The 12,744-nt window shown below is 32.3% G+C and overlaps 1 protein-coding gene across 1 annotated transcript; it reads right to left on the bottom strand.

Moving 5' to 3' along the window:
• Nucleotides 1–1,577: 1,577 nt before the first annotated feature.
• Nucleotides 1,578–8,333, bottom strand: LOC141640353 (uncharacterized). Its single transcript, XM_074449159.1, has 5 exons — nt 8,015–8,333; nt 7,422–7,529; nt 3,115–3,289; nt 2,606–2,655; nt 1,578–2,465 (listed from the first exon to the last, which is right to left on the bottom strand). The coding sequence occupies exons 1-5, from the start codon at nt 8,034–8,036 to the stop codon at nt 1,810–1,812; spliced, it is 1,011 nt and encodes a 336-aa protein (XP_074305260.1). The 5' UTR covers nt 8,037–8,333; the 3' UTR covers nt 1,578–1,809.
• Nucleotides 8,334–12,744: the final 4,411 nt, after the last annotated feature.

The raw sequence follows: 12,744 nt of genomic DNA, 5'->3' as shown, positions 1-12,744 counted from the left end.
GAACGGGAATAGTTAAGTAATTGGTTATCATTTCATTACCTTTCAGAGGACGAATTATTGTGGATTATCACTGAGCATCCGGCTATTTGACTGCAGTTCTGAGGTAGGGAAATACACTTGACTTACCGGTGTTGTTAAATTGTGTGAGTTGTTGTATTACATGTGACCGAGCTGTGATCGATGATTTGTGCGTGGTTGCAATTTATGTTGTGATTCATACACTGGAGTGTGGTTGGCTGAACTGTTCGTATTGATTATGTTATTTCGTATTTTGATAGCTGGCATGATTTCATTTATTGATATACATATCATGTTGCATTAATTACTGTTGAGCATTTCATATGCATTGGAGTTGGAGGAGGATGTGGTGGTGACGATGTTGGGATACGATGTGATGTTGTGATAAGGCCCAGGCGGGTTCTGCAGGACTTGCCCTGGTGTCCTCAGCTGCGAGCTGGCAGATCGGCTACGGTCGATATTTATAGTCTGTGGGATCGGTATGGTTTGGGTTGTCCGGGGTATGAGATATGTGATATGAGTTGAGATGGAGATGGAGATGGAGGTGACGGAGGAGCATGCATATCATATTTATTGTTTCATGGTTTTCCCTACTCAACCTCGTGGTTGACCCCGTGTATTCGTGAACACCGTGATGAACCATAATGGGAGCGATTTGGCACAGTACTAAAGATTAGCTGACTTGGGAGCTATGGGATGCGTGAGGACTTGGCCAATCTACCTAGAAGTCTAGACCACATAGAAGATTTTATCACTTAAATTATTTTCCGCTGCGGGTTGTATTTATCTTACATCAAGTATTAGTTGGATAATTTGTAATAAACACGTAACCGTTAAGTTTTAATTTAAAGTACTTTGGTATTGTTGTACTTTGTTATTCACTACCTCGGGAAACCGAGATGGTAACAGTCCGGTTTATTAGGGAATGTCTTGCTAAAGGCTCCTTCATAAACCGGGGTGTTACATACTCACTCATGCTCTTTTTCCTTTATCGCTTAATAAATCGTCTTCCTACACACTCTTCAAAACTGATCCCCTTATTCCATTTTATTTAAACAAGAACCTAATATAAACAAATTACACGACTTTGGCTGTTTATGTTTTCCTTTCTTACGACCCGTCACAAACTTGATCTGCGTTCTACACAATGTATTTTTATTGCTTGGTTATCCACAAACTCAAAGCGCCTATTTATGTCTCAATCCTCTTACATCTCGTATCTACACATCACACCATGTTCGCTTCATTGAAGATCAATTCCTTTATCCTGCTCTCCTCAAACTTTCTTCTCCTTTTGACACTATGGATCGGTGTCCTCTTTCCGTTCTCATCCTTCCCGAGTCTCCTCTTCCCTCGTCCACCTCCTCTTCCTCGATCAACTCCTCACCTGATTCCGTCTCCTCCCCTGCCATCACATGATACTTCGACCTCCTCTCCCACTGCCTCCACCAGTCCTCATATCCCGAATACCACGATCTCCATGCACCACCACTCCTCCTCTCCACAATACCCGTCTATTATGGCAGGTGTAATTTTTATGGTCAATTCTTTTTTCCAAATCATAAAACAACTTTTTTCTTTTTTTTTTTTCTTTCTATAACCAATAATAATCCAAACGCCTCCAAGGCCAGTAAATAACAACAATATAAACTTTAAACTTTGTGACCATACGAAAATAATAATCCAAACTCACCCATTCATCACTCAGACGATACAATTACATAAATCCACAATCAGGTCAAAGGTTCAAAGCTCGACCCCGGCAACTTTTTGCCCCATGTCCAAAACACATTAGTCCTCTTTCTTTGAGCCCCATGAACACAAGTTTTGTAATCCTTGAGCCAAAGATGTTATACAGTTATCTTCTTTCTTTTCCACTTGGACGTCTTTGCTTGGCTCTGCAGAAGTTTTGGCCTTTTTCGCCTCATCGATTGTGCTAATAACAGCAACAACTTCCTCTTGTATTCTTTGAGCTATGTTTGGTGCTTTAACAACTTCTTCTTGTATGCTCTCAGTTATTTTTGGTGCTTTAACAACTTCTTCTTGTATGCTCTCAGTTATTTTTGGTGCTTCTTCTTGTACGGTCTGAGCTATTTTTGGTGCTTCTTCTTGTACGCTTTGAGCGATAATTTTTGGTGCCTCAACAACTTCTTCTTGTATGCTCTCAACTATGTTTGGTACTTCAAGAGCTTCTTCTTCTTGTAGTTTTTGAGCTAAGGTTGGTGCTTTAACTTCATCATCAATTGATGGTGACTTCTCTTCATTACTAGAGTCGGAGTCCGAATCTGAGTATTTCACATGAGGTTGATCATAACCATGTTGTGACTTGTCTTTGCCTACAATTGCTTTCAGTTCATCCTTAGCTTTGCCATATTCTTCCTTGGCTTTATCTAATCCATGCTTAACTTTGTTAAGAAAACGATGACGTCTGTGCCCCTTATTACTTTCTGCAACATCCAATCATTTACAATTAGTTTTTTTAAATCGGTTTTTTTACAACCATTTGAGCCACGATCAGTAATAAAAGGATTATGAAAAACACATAATGAAGTACAGAAACATGATTTCTCAATAACTAAGCTAATACCTGAGTTGAAAGATGAGTCTCTAGAATCAATTGATGAAGTTGCATCAATCCTGAAATACAATCACCAGAAGAAAATTGCAATTGAGCCTCAAATGACCAAATGAGCTAGCTAGGGTGAAATGTCGTTAATAATGATCCTATAAATATATAGAGTATTTTGTTTGAAGATTTCACATTGCACTAATTTTTTTACAATTGTGAGTTCTTACAACTTGATTTATTTAGGCTAAAAAAAACCAAAAATTCTTAGGAAGGAGCACCAACAGTATTGTTTATTCAACAGTATTGTTTATTCAATAGATAACCCTCAAAGTTCATACGAAAAAAAAAAAAAAAAAAACAATGTTTTCATATTGAGTATTTTAATAAATATAACTCCCTTTAGTAATTGTTGGTATAAATAATCGTCAAATAAAACCGTTATACTCCCTCTGTCTCAATCATTTGTTTGTATACCTTTGATGTACAATACCTCTGACAATGAATAAAATGTAAACAAATGATCTTACGATTGTTCAGCAGAATTTTCTTTTTTGTGATGATGAAATAAATCGTGGATGGAATGCTCAAGATTCTCAACAACTTCTTTCACTTCCTCCACCAAACTCGGATCTTTCTCTTCTTCATTGAGCCCACCATCAACTACTTCAGGACCACTTGGCTCTTCTCCGTTATCTTCTCTTCCTACCACATTTAACATTATTTGCTTCAGTATTCACATACATACTTACATACATTATTAATTGAGATAATAAAGATAAAGATTAGTTTTAAACTTGTGTAAATGAATTGCTCTTGTTTTTTTCAACTGTGCGAATTATGTGGTAGGTAGAATTAAACCCCCAACTTTATTGTTGAAATAACAGAGTTCTTAGCATTTGAGCTAACTCTTATTCTTTACATTTGTACTATTGTAGTGCATATAGAACTTAACATTTAAACTAATACTTTGTTATATTATATTATAATTAACATTAATAACCTAAATACGGTAAGATTTGCAAGAAATTCTCACTAATTATGGTAAAAATGAGTTTAAACTTGAATATTTGATGAGAATCTCTTGCAAATCTTACCAAATTTAGGTTATTAATGTGTGTCCTAAGGGCACACGTTAAAAAACCCTTATAATTATACTTTGAATTTAATTTTAGAATCTACAATCGTTAATATTTAGTACCGAGTATTAAGTTAAAAAGATAGACTTTGAAAATTAACAGCTTAACTGATACTACAGTTGTCAATAAGTTATTTAAAAAATAAGAATGTCATTTGGTCAGTTTAACTTAAACAACTTATGATCATTTTTTGTCCATATATAGCCTTCTAGTAAAGTATTTATCTATTATTATATTTTTTTTATTTTTACAATATAGGGAGTAACAATATAGTTTAATAATATAATTGAGTAAAATGTTTAAGATATAAAGGAAAAATGTTATAATAATATGTGTAAAATATATTAGGCCCAACTACGGAATTTCTGATGTTTGAGAAGATAGCGTGATAGTGTGATACATTAAGGCCCTGTTCCTTTGGATTGAAACGGACCTGATCTGAACTGAATTTATAGGATCTGAATTGAACTTATTGGATCTGGACTGAACTTATTGGAACTGAACTGAACTTATTGGATCTGAACTGAACTGAACTTATAGGATTTGAACTGAATTTAAACGAACCGAATTTAAATTAACTTAGATATTGTTGTTGTTGTTGTTGTTGTTGTTGTTGTTGTTATTATTATTATTTTTAATTTTTTTTTTTAAAAAACCGCAACTTTTATTATTATTATTATTATTATTATTATTATTATTATTATTATTATAAAAAAGGCAAACTTTTATTGAGATTAAACAAAAAAATTACAAGAAATTAATGGGCAGTCAAAAGAGAATACTAATAAGAAAATATAGTCTAAAACACAAGGTAAGATAATAACATTTTTCCGCTTTATATACATTGGTTTGTACATACATTATACTACGGTTACATTACGATAAAAAATAATGAGAAGAGTGATAATTTTATTTTAAAAATAATAATGTATATATGTATCGAATAATTAATAATGTCAAATATTTTTGCGTCGATTTTTAAAAATAATATTATGTATATAACTTTTCTAAATTGAACTTATAGGGGATCTGAACTGAACTGAACTTATAGGATCTGAACTGAAATGAACTGAACTTATACGATCTGAACTGAAATGAACTGAACTTATAGAATCTAATCTGAACTGAACTTATAGAATCTAATCTGAACTTATATGATCTAAAGTGAACTTAAATTAAGTAATTTTAAGTCAAAAAAACAGAGCCTAATAATCATATTTTACGTTCAACAAATGTCTAGAATAGCCGTAAGGAATTAAGCCCAACTCCCTAATTGAGAGCGTGGAAGGTGGAAAAAATTACCGCTTTCTTAATCTTTGAGTAAAAGGGGATATGGCATGCTTAAATTCTTTCGTTACGTACCGTTTAAAAATTTTTCATTTTGTAATTCATAGCCCTTAACTCTACCACATAAAATAGTGACATTGACATCAAAGAACTTGATGTATGCCTTTTAAAGATAATTACTAAAATAACAAACGGTAATAAAATAAAGTTTATGTGATCTTGACTTGCATAGGTATTTTTAAATTGTAGTTCCTTTAAATCATATGGAGACCTTAGAAAAATTTTCATTTATTGAGCTTATAAAACTATGTTGGAGAATATTACAGTATTTACTACTCCGTATTTTGTATTACGTACATATATCGTAATAATATTATAATGATATGATTAATATCTTGAGTTGCCTACTTTAAGAGATTCTAGGTTAAGAATTTATTAGGCCCTGTTCTTTTCGACTTAATTTCAGTTCTAATAAGTTCAGTTCAGCTCTTATAAAGTCAGTTCAGCTCCATTCAGTTCAGTTCAGTTCAGAATAGTTCAGTTCAATTCAGTTCATATTAGTTTATTTCAACATTAATATTATTATTCTTATTTATATTCTGATTGATATCATTATTGTTATATTAATTTATTTACGATTGTAATTATTATTATTATATTATTTTTATATTTGTTATATTACTATTATATTTATTAATAATTAATTTGTGTTGTTTATATTATTATATTTATATTTATTATTTTACTAATATATTCATTATTATTAATATTATTCATAACATATTTATTATTATTATTATTATTATTATTATTATATTTATTATTAGTATATTAATAAGTTATTATATTATACTTATTATTTTATTAATATACTTATTATACTTATTATTATTATATTTAAATATTATTATATTACTAATTTATTATATTAGACCTATTATTATTATTATTATTATTATTATTATTTATTTATTATATATCTTATTAGATTATTATTTTTATTATTATATTATATTAATATATTATTATTATTAATGAATAATATTATTATAATATTTATTATTATAATTGGTATTATTGTTGTTGTTGTTATTATTATTATTATTATTATTATTATTATTATTATTATTATTATTATTATTATTATTATTATTATTATTACTATTATAGTATAATCTTTTTATTATTATTTCAATTCGATTCGATATGTTGATTCGATTCGATAAGTTCGATTCGATTCGGGCCCGGCTCCATTAAGTTTAGTTTAATTTAGTTTAGACAATTTCAGTCCAAAAGAACAGGGCCTTAGTGATGTCGAATGCTATATAAATTGTCTCTTATTGTAATTGTGAACACGACGAACTATCAATAACACAACGATTATCTTTATAAATTCTCCCAACTCCGATTTTAATAAACTTACCAAAAAAATTTGTACAATTAAATTCAATTTCTAGTGAAAAACAATACGGAGTATTAATTAAATTGCTAGTGAAAAATACCTTTTTAATACTCCCTCCTATCCACTCTTTTCTTCCCTATTTCCTAAAACGGATTATTCAGGTTTTCTTGCCCTTTCTTTTTTTAGAAAGTTTTTATTAATATTATACTCTTACCTCTTTCCACTCATCAAACCCCACTATATACTTTATTAATATTTAATTCTAATTATTCCTACCTCTCTCCAATAACCAAACTCCACCCATCTCCTTTATTAATACTTAATCATAATTATTCATACCTCTCTCCAATTACCAAACCCCACTCATATATTTATCAATATTATACTCTCCATCCTTAATCTCCGTGCCCACTTCAAAGGGGAAAAAAAGGATGGATGGGAGGGAGTAATATATTTTGATTAACTTTTTTGTGATTTATTTAGGATCAAACAGCCATATTCGGTATGAAATGAAAATTCATAGTCAAAGTCAATCCTTCATATTTATGATATTGTCTTTTTATGACTTTGTTAGTCAACTCTCACCACTATTTATTTTCATTATATACTCCGTATTTGAATATGTTGGAAGAAATTAACAATCAATTTGACATTATATGATGGGTAGATGCTTAGAATTTAGCGTCAAAATAATTTTTTTTTTAAAGGAAATTACAAAGGCGATTTTAATGCTGACGGTATTTAAATCCAGGTCATGCGCATCATTCTTCATAACTTTACCAATTATGCTAGTTGACATCTACAACGTCATATCAATTTTAAGGATCATACATTCATAAGCAGATATGATCAATATTACAACTCTAATTTCGTCACCTTAATTGCTTATGACTCGCTAAAAACTAATAAATATAATTATTATTTAAGAAATACATTAATTAAATCAGAAAGAATAGAAAAGGTAAATAATTGTACTCCAAACAATGATAACATAGGAGGAAGTAATTACTTGAACTTGGACTCAAACTAGAGTTATTGGAACCCTTGCGACGGAAGAGAAGCTTGCTCAGAGGATTTGATGAACTCTTTTTCATGGAGCCATCCCGTGACGGGCTACCTATAATTTTGTATGAACGTTACACCTTCTTAAGTCGTTATACTCCAAATAGTATATGGTGATTAAAACATAGTGGATTAGGTACAATCAATTATCACACTTTGAATTTGAGTATGAGTATGCATGTACTTTTCACTTTTTAGGAGAAATTAGAAAAGTCAAACTTCATAGTTAATCTTAAGAACAATACGGGTCATATCGTAGAATTCGAATAAATACTGGTACATCACAGAAAAACTCTTTTAGTAATCTTAAGAACAATAAGCAATGACAAACTAATTTAAACATAACATTATAACAACAATCTTTGATAGTCTGATACGACCTATGAATATAATTAAACTATTGCTGGAAAATAATCGGCTGTAAATTGCTACGCCTCCGTGACTCCGTCCTGATCATTTATTTACCTTAATTTTAAGGTAAACAAATGATTGAGACAGAGGGAGTATGAATTAACGAAAGAAATGGCTAAAAATCCTTACCTGGAGATGTTGGTTCATCCATTTTGTGATTGACTAGAGAGCAAGTGTATAAAGCAGATCTTCTGGTTTTTCTTTGAGGGGAGAAATGCAGATGAGAACAAGCAACTCCCCACTAGAAAATACAATAAATGGAGATGGAATTAAAAATACAAATATTAGGAAGAATTTAAATAGTGATTAGTTGCTTAAGACAATGTATTTAAGTGTGTATATAACATATGATGATAGTTGTTGAGCAGTAAGTAGGGTGATTAGTTTTTGGGTAATTAGTCTACGAAATTTTATTAGTCTACTACTGCCAGATTGGAACTTCCCTTTCAATTATGTCAAGTAGGGAGTATAAGAATATATATATGTTGTGAAAGCAATTATCAGTGTAAGGTATAGTCAATTATTGTGGTGTTGTACCATCATGCTTAGTTGTTATTTGAGGAGGATTATATTCTATATATACAAGTAATCTTACCGTGATCATATTCCATATAAGTAATCTAACAATAAATCGAGCTAAAATTATCTCCATTTCCTAAAAGAAATGGACGGTCCAGTCTCTTTAAACGTCTAGTTTGTATTTTGGCATCATCCAACGACTCTATATTTATGCATGGAAATAAAGAGATGGTGAGTATAAAAAAAGAAACTAAAAATTATTATACTCCCTCCGTACCAGACCAAAGGTAACACTTACTATAAACGGATGTATCACACCAAAGGTAACATTCCTTATTTGGCCTACAACATTACTAAGTTATCCTTATACCCATTTGATATTTACACAAAATGCCATTACATACCCCACCTACCAAGCCACAATTAAATCCACAATTACATACCCCACCTATTTTTTCCCTCTTTACCCTTACTTTTTCCACTTTTTCTTAAATACTCCAATTTTCCCTACGTTACCTTTGGTGTGGTACGGAGGGAGTATGATTTTTAGAAAGAAAATTGAGGTGATCCTCTTGCCCAAAAATCATACTCCATATTGAGAAAGAAAAAGTAAAGGATCTTGATGTATTTATTCGAGGATAGTATTAAAGAGTTAGGCTCTGTTTGGTAGCGCATTTTAGGTACCTTTTTTTCTTCATCGAAGTAGCTTTTTTCACAAAAATTTCAGGTAGCTTATTTTCTTGAACGCGTTTGGCAAGTAGCATTTTATAGCAAAAAGGTACCTGAAATGAAATGCTACCTAGGGTAGAATTTGTGATTTCAGGTACCTGATTGTATTTTGCTTACCTTTTTTACCCTTCAACTTTTTATATATTACTCCAATATTATTATTTTTTATATTATGATCTCAAATAAACCCAATTAAATAGTTTTTACGGAAATGAAAAGCGTCCGTGATAATATCAATACTTTAATTTAGGGTGCAATTTAATTAACTATTTTTATGTATGGTTTAATAGAAAACTTACTTCGTATACATAAAATACATTTTTTTTAATATACTGTTTGATATTTTTTTTTTACGTTATCGTGATACTTTAATTATTGTTTCCGTCATTTTGAAACATGTTGAAGACTTATGCTATTATAGTGAAAAAAATTGCATTTTCTTCTAATTACTAACAATGGCAACGACAATAACACAATAATAATAATAATAAAAACATAAATGATAACAATAATAAGCCATGTCCTTTTACGTCATTTGACCAAATATCAGCTACCTTTTCAGCTAGTCTTCCAAACAGTTTTAATAAAAATCAGGTACCTTTTCAGGTCATAATTTTCAGCTACCTTTTCAGTTACCTTTTCAGTTTTCAGGTAGCTTTTCAGGTTTCAGGTAGCTTTTCAGCTAGTTTTACCAAACGGAGCCTTAATTAACAATTATTCCCTTTTAAGTACATGTTTTCTAAAATAACCCCCTCTTATAAGTTTTTTTGTAAATTACTTCTTTAAGATGCACTTTTATCAAAAATTGTTTCAAAACTCCAACTTAGGTGACGATGAGGTGTAGGAACTGCCAAATACACGCACCCGTCATACATGCGCCAGCAAGAGACCTGCAACCAATGTTAAGCCCGATACCGTTCGCCCAATGGGGAATGGAGATACTAGGCCCCTTTACCACCGCGAGTGGAGGAAGGATGTTCCTAGTGGTTGTCGTCGACTACTTTTCAAAATGGGTAGAGGCAGAGGGCGTGGTTAGAATCATCGAAGCAGCAGTTAGGAAGTCATCACTACATTCGACATACCCAAAATAATGGTCTTCGACCACGGGAAACAGTTCGACAACGACATGCAGAGAGAATGGTTAGAGACCTACGACATCAGACACGCTTACTCCGCCGTTTGCCACCCACAAAGCAATGGCCAGGCAGAGGCGGCCAACAAACAAATACTGGTCGGCCAAAGAAAACGCCTGGACGAAATAAAAGGAGCCTTGGCAGACGAGCTGGAAAACGTCCTATGGTCACGCAGAACTGATGTGTAATTTATATACGAATTTACTCCCTATTTTAGCTCGCCTTTATTTGATTATTGCACTTTTACAAGTGTATTTGTGAGCTAATTCCGTGTTCTGGGTGTTTTTTCTTGTACTCATTGCATTTTGTAGGAAATGAAACATTCAGTAGCTTTTTCCCGTTAAATTAGCAAGCACCAAAGCTCATAAAGCTAATGGAAACAAGACTTGACCATAGAAGGACATTTTGAGAAGAATTGGAAAATCCCGAGCATGAAACCAACTTGGCTGGGTACACAAGTAAAGAAACGAAAATGAAAGCCCAAATGAAGTCCAACTAATCAAGTGAGGTTGCAAGCTTAGGATTCCCAACTGTGCATTTAGTCGAAGAATTAAGAGGCATTAAGGGGTGTCATCGGATTCCTTATGCCAATTAAAGACGGATTTAAGAGAAAAGCCAAAATCACCACGACCCGGATCGGGGTGGGGTGTCCTCGATCGGGGTTAGTCCTCTTTAAGTTGTTTACGTTTCAACCACTTTTTCCTATATAAGGGGTGTCGAATCCGACATTTAGGATATACTTTTTCATATGCTTTAGTCTTAGTTTTCAGAATAAAATTTAGATTTCCTTTAGCTTTCTTTAATTGTTACAAATATTTCCTTTAGCTTTCTTTAGTTGTTACATTTCAAGTTATTTCCATTTACTACCTTTTTCTTCATTTCCATGTTCCATTCTATTGTTAAGGTAATTCTATTTTTAGTACTTTGTTAATTCCTTTGTCATTTTCATTACTAGTTAGTTTGTTAATTCATCATTTGTTAATCATTATACCGCCTATTTCATTATTCCATTATCATCATGTTTTCATATGTTAATAGCTTAGTTTTCATTATGTGTGAGTAGTTAATTAGTCTAGGGATTAGGGGAGCCATGCATAAATAGTATTTGTAATTGTTCCAATAGGATGCTTTAATATCGATTAATAGTTTTTATCACATGCTTGTATTGTTTGTCAGTCTTTAATAATTGATTACTATCTTAGACTACATTTTTTAATTTACTTTTATAAGTCGAGAGGCACGAAATTGAATTAGGCTAAGGATATTTTAGTAGACCGATCTAGTAATAGCGAGAGTTCGCTAGAACCTGTTCTATGGTTGACAATAAGGCTGAGAGGTGGTTGTCTTTAAGCCTAAACAATTATCGTTATTAAGAATTCCTAGTTTAACATGACCAACTATTTATTTGCATGTGTGATCCGATTCCCCTAAGCTCTTCTTTATTATTATTTCTTTCATTATTTTATCATTGTTTCTAACACCAAAACAAACACCCAATCGTTAATCAACCTTAATAAAATTCGCTACATGACAACTTATTAGCAACTTCCGTCTCCTTGTGTTCGAACCTTACTACTACATTCATTTGTTACTAGGATATTTATCTTTGTTAGGCGTGCGATAGCCTTTAAAATTTTGGCGCCGTTGCCGGGAACCACGGTTTTGTTTGCTATTAGTTGTTGAATTTTATCCTGTTTTATTTTGTCCCAGGGAACACTTGTTCCTTGGAACCGTTCTCACGGTTTCTTTGTAGTTTTAGTGCCTATTTTGTAGGTAATGAAGCTATCTCAAGCGGGATCCGCTTAGCCTCCCATAATGGATGCATTCTCTTTCTTGCAACAACAAAACCAACCCTTTCATGACTATCTTTCCCAATTTGACGAGTATGTCGGCCGTATTGCTTCTTTTGGATATATTTTGTGACACCCCCATACTCCAAGTGCCTTACCAAGACCACTCAGGTATAAGAACATCACCATCTCGGTTACCCGAGGCAATGAATATCATAAGACAATAAAGAAACGTACTTTAAAAGTAAATATTATTTAAGTGATTACAAGTTCAAAGCCAAAACTGATAAATCCAATACATCCAAAACCAAACTGTCTACTATCCAAAACTGAACAACTATAAGTATCGTCTGACACAGCGAAAGACTCTTCTAAGTCCAAGTGATGACTCATCCCAGCTAGCCCAAAAGCATTGAATCAAACCTGCTCAACAACTACTCACCATCCCCGAATGGATCACCACAGTTTTACAAAATAAACAACGGGGTCAGTACTAATTACACAACACAATCACAATAAGACAAATGCCAAACAACCCAATCGTCACATCAAACCCCAAACTCCATAATCAATCTCCACATAACTGATGATGCGTGTATTTTATATAAGGTTTTTACCTCATTTTTACACGCATTTCTGTACTATTTACGTGGCATCTAGCTACAAATACCCCCGATTAGTCTACTTT

The sequence above is a fragment of the Silene latifolia genome, unplaced genomic scaffold (assembly GCF_048544455.1).
Source record: "Silene latifolia isolate original U9 population unplaced genomic scaffold, ASM4854445v1 scaffold_79, whole genome shotgun sequence".
In the NCBI taxonomy this organism is placed as follows: Eukaryota; Viridiplantae; Streptophyta; class Magnoliopsida; order Caryophyllales; family Caryophyllaceae; genus Silene; species Silene latifolia.
Note: the sequence above shows the minus strand (reverse complement) of the source record. Positions and strands in the feature narration are given on the sequence as shown.

Excerpts from the sequence above, each read along its gene's own strand:
- LOC141640353 (XM_074449159.1), bottom strand. The coding sequence starts at position 8,036 with ATGGATGAACCAACATCTCCAG. Across the intron at positions 7,530-8,014 it reads GGATGAACCAACATCTCCAG|GTAGCCCGTCACGGGATGGC; the intron begins GTAAGGATTTTT and ends ACAAAATTATAG. Across the intron at positions 2,466-2,605 it reads AGACTCATCTTTCAACTCAG|AAAGTAATAAGGGGCACAGA; the intron begins GTATTAGCTTAG and ends TGGATGTTGCAG.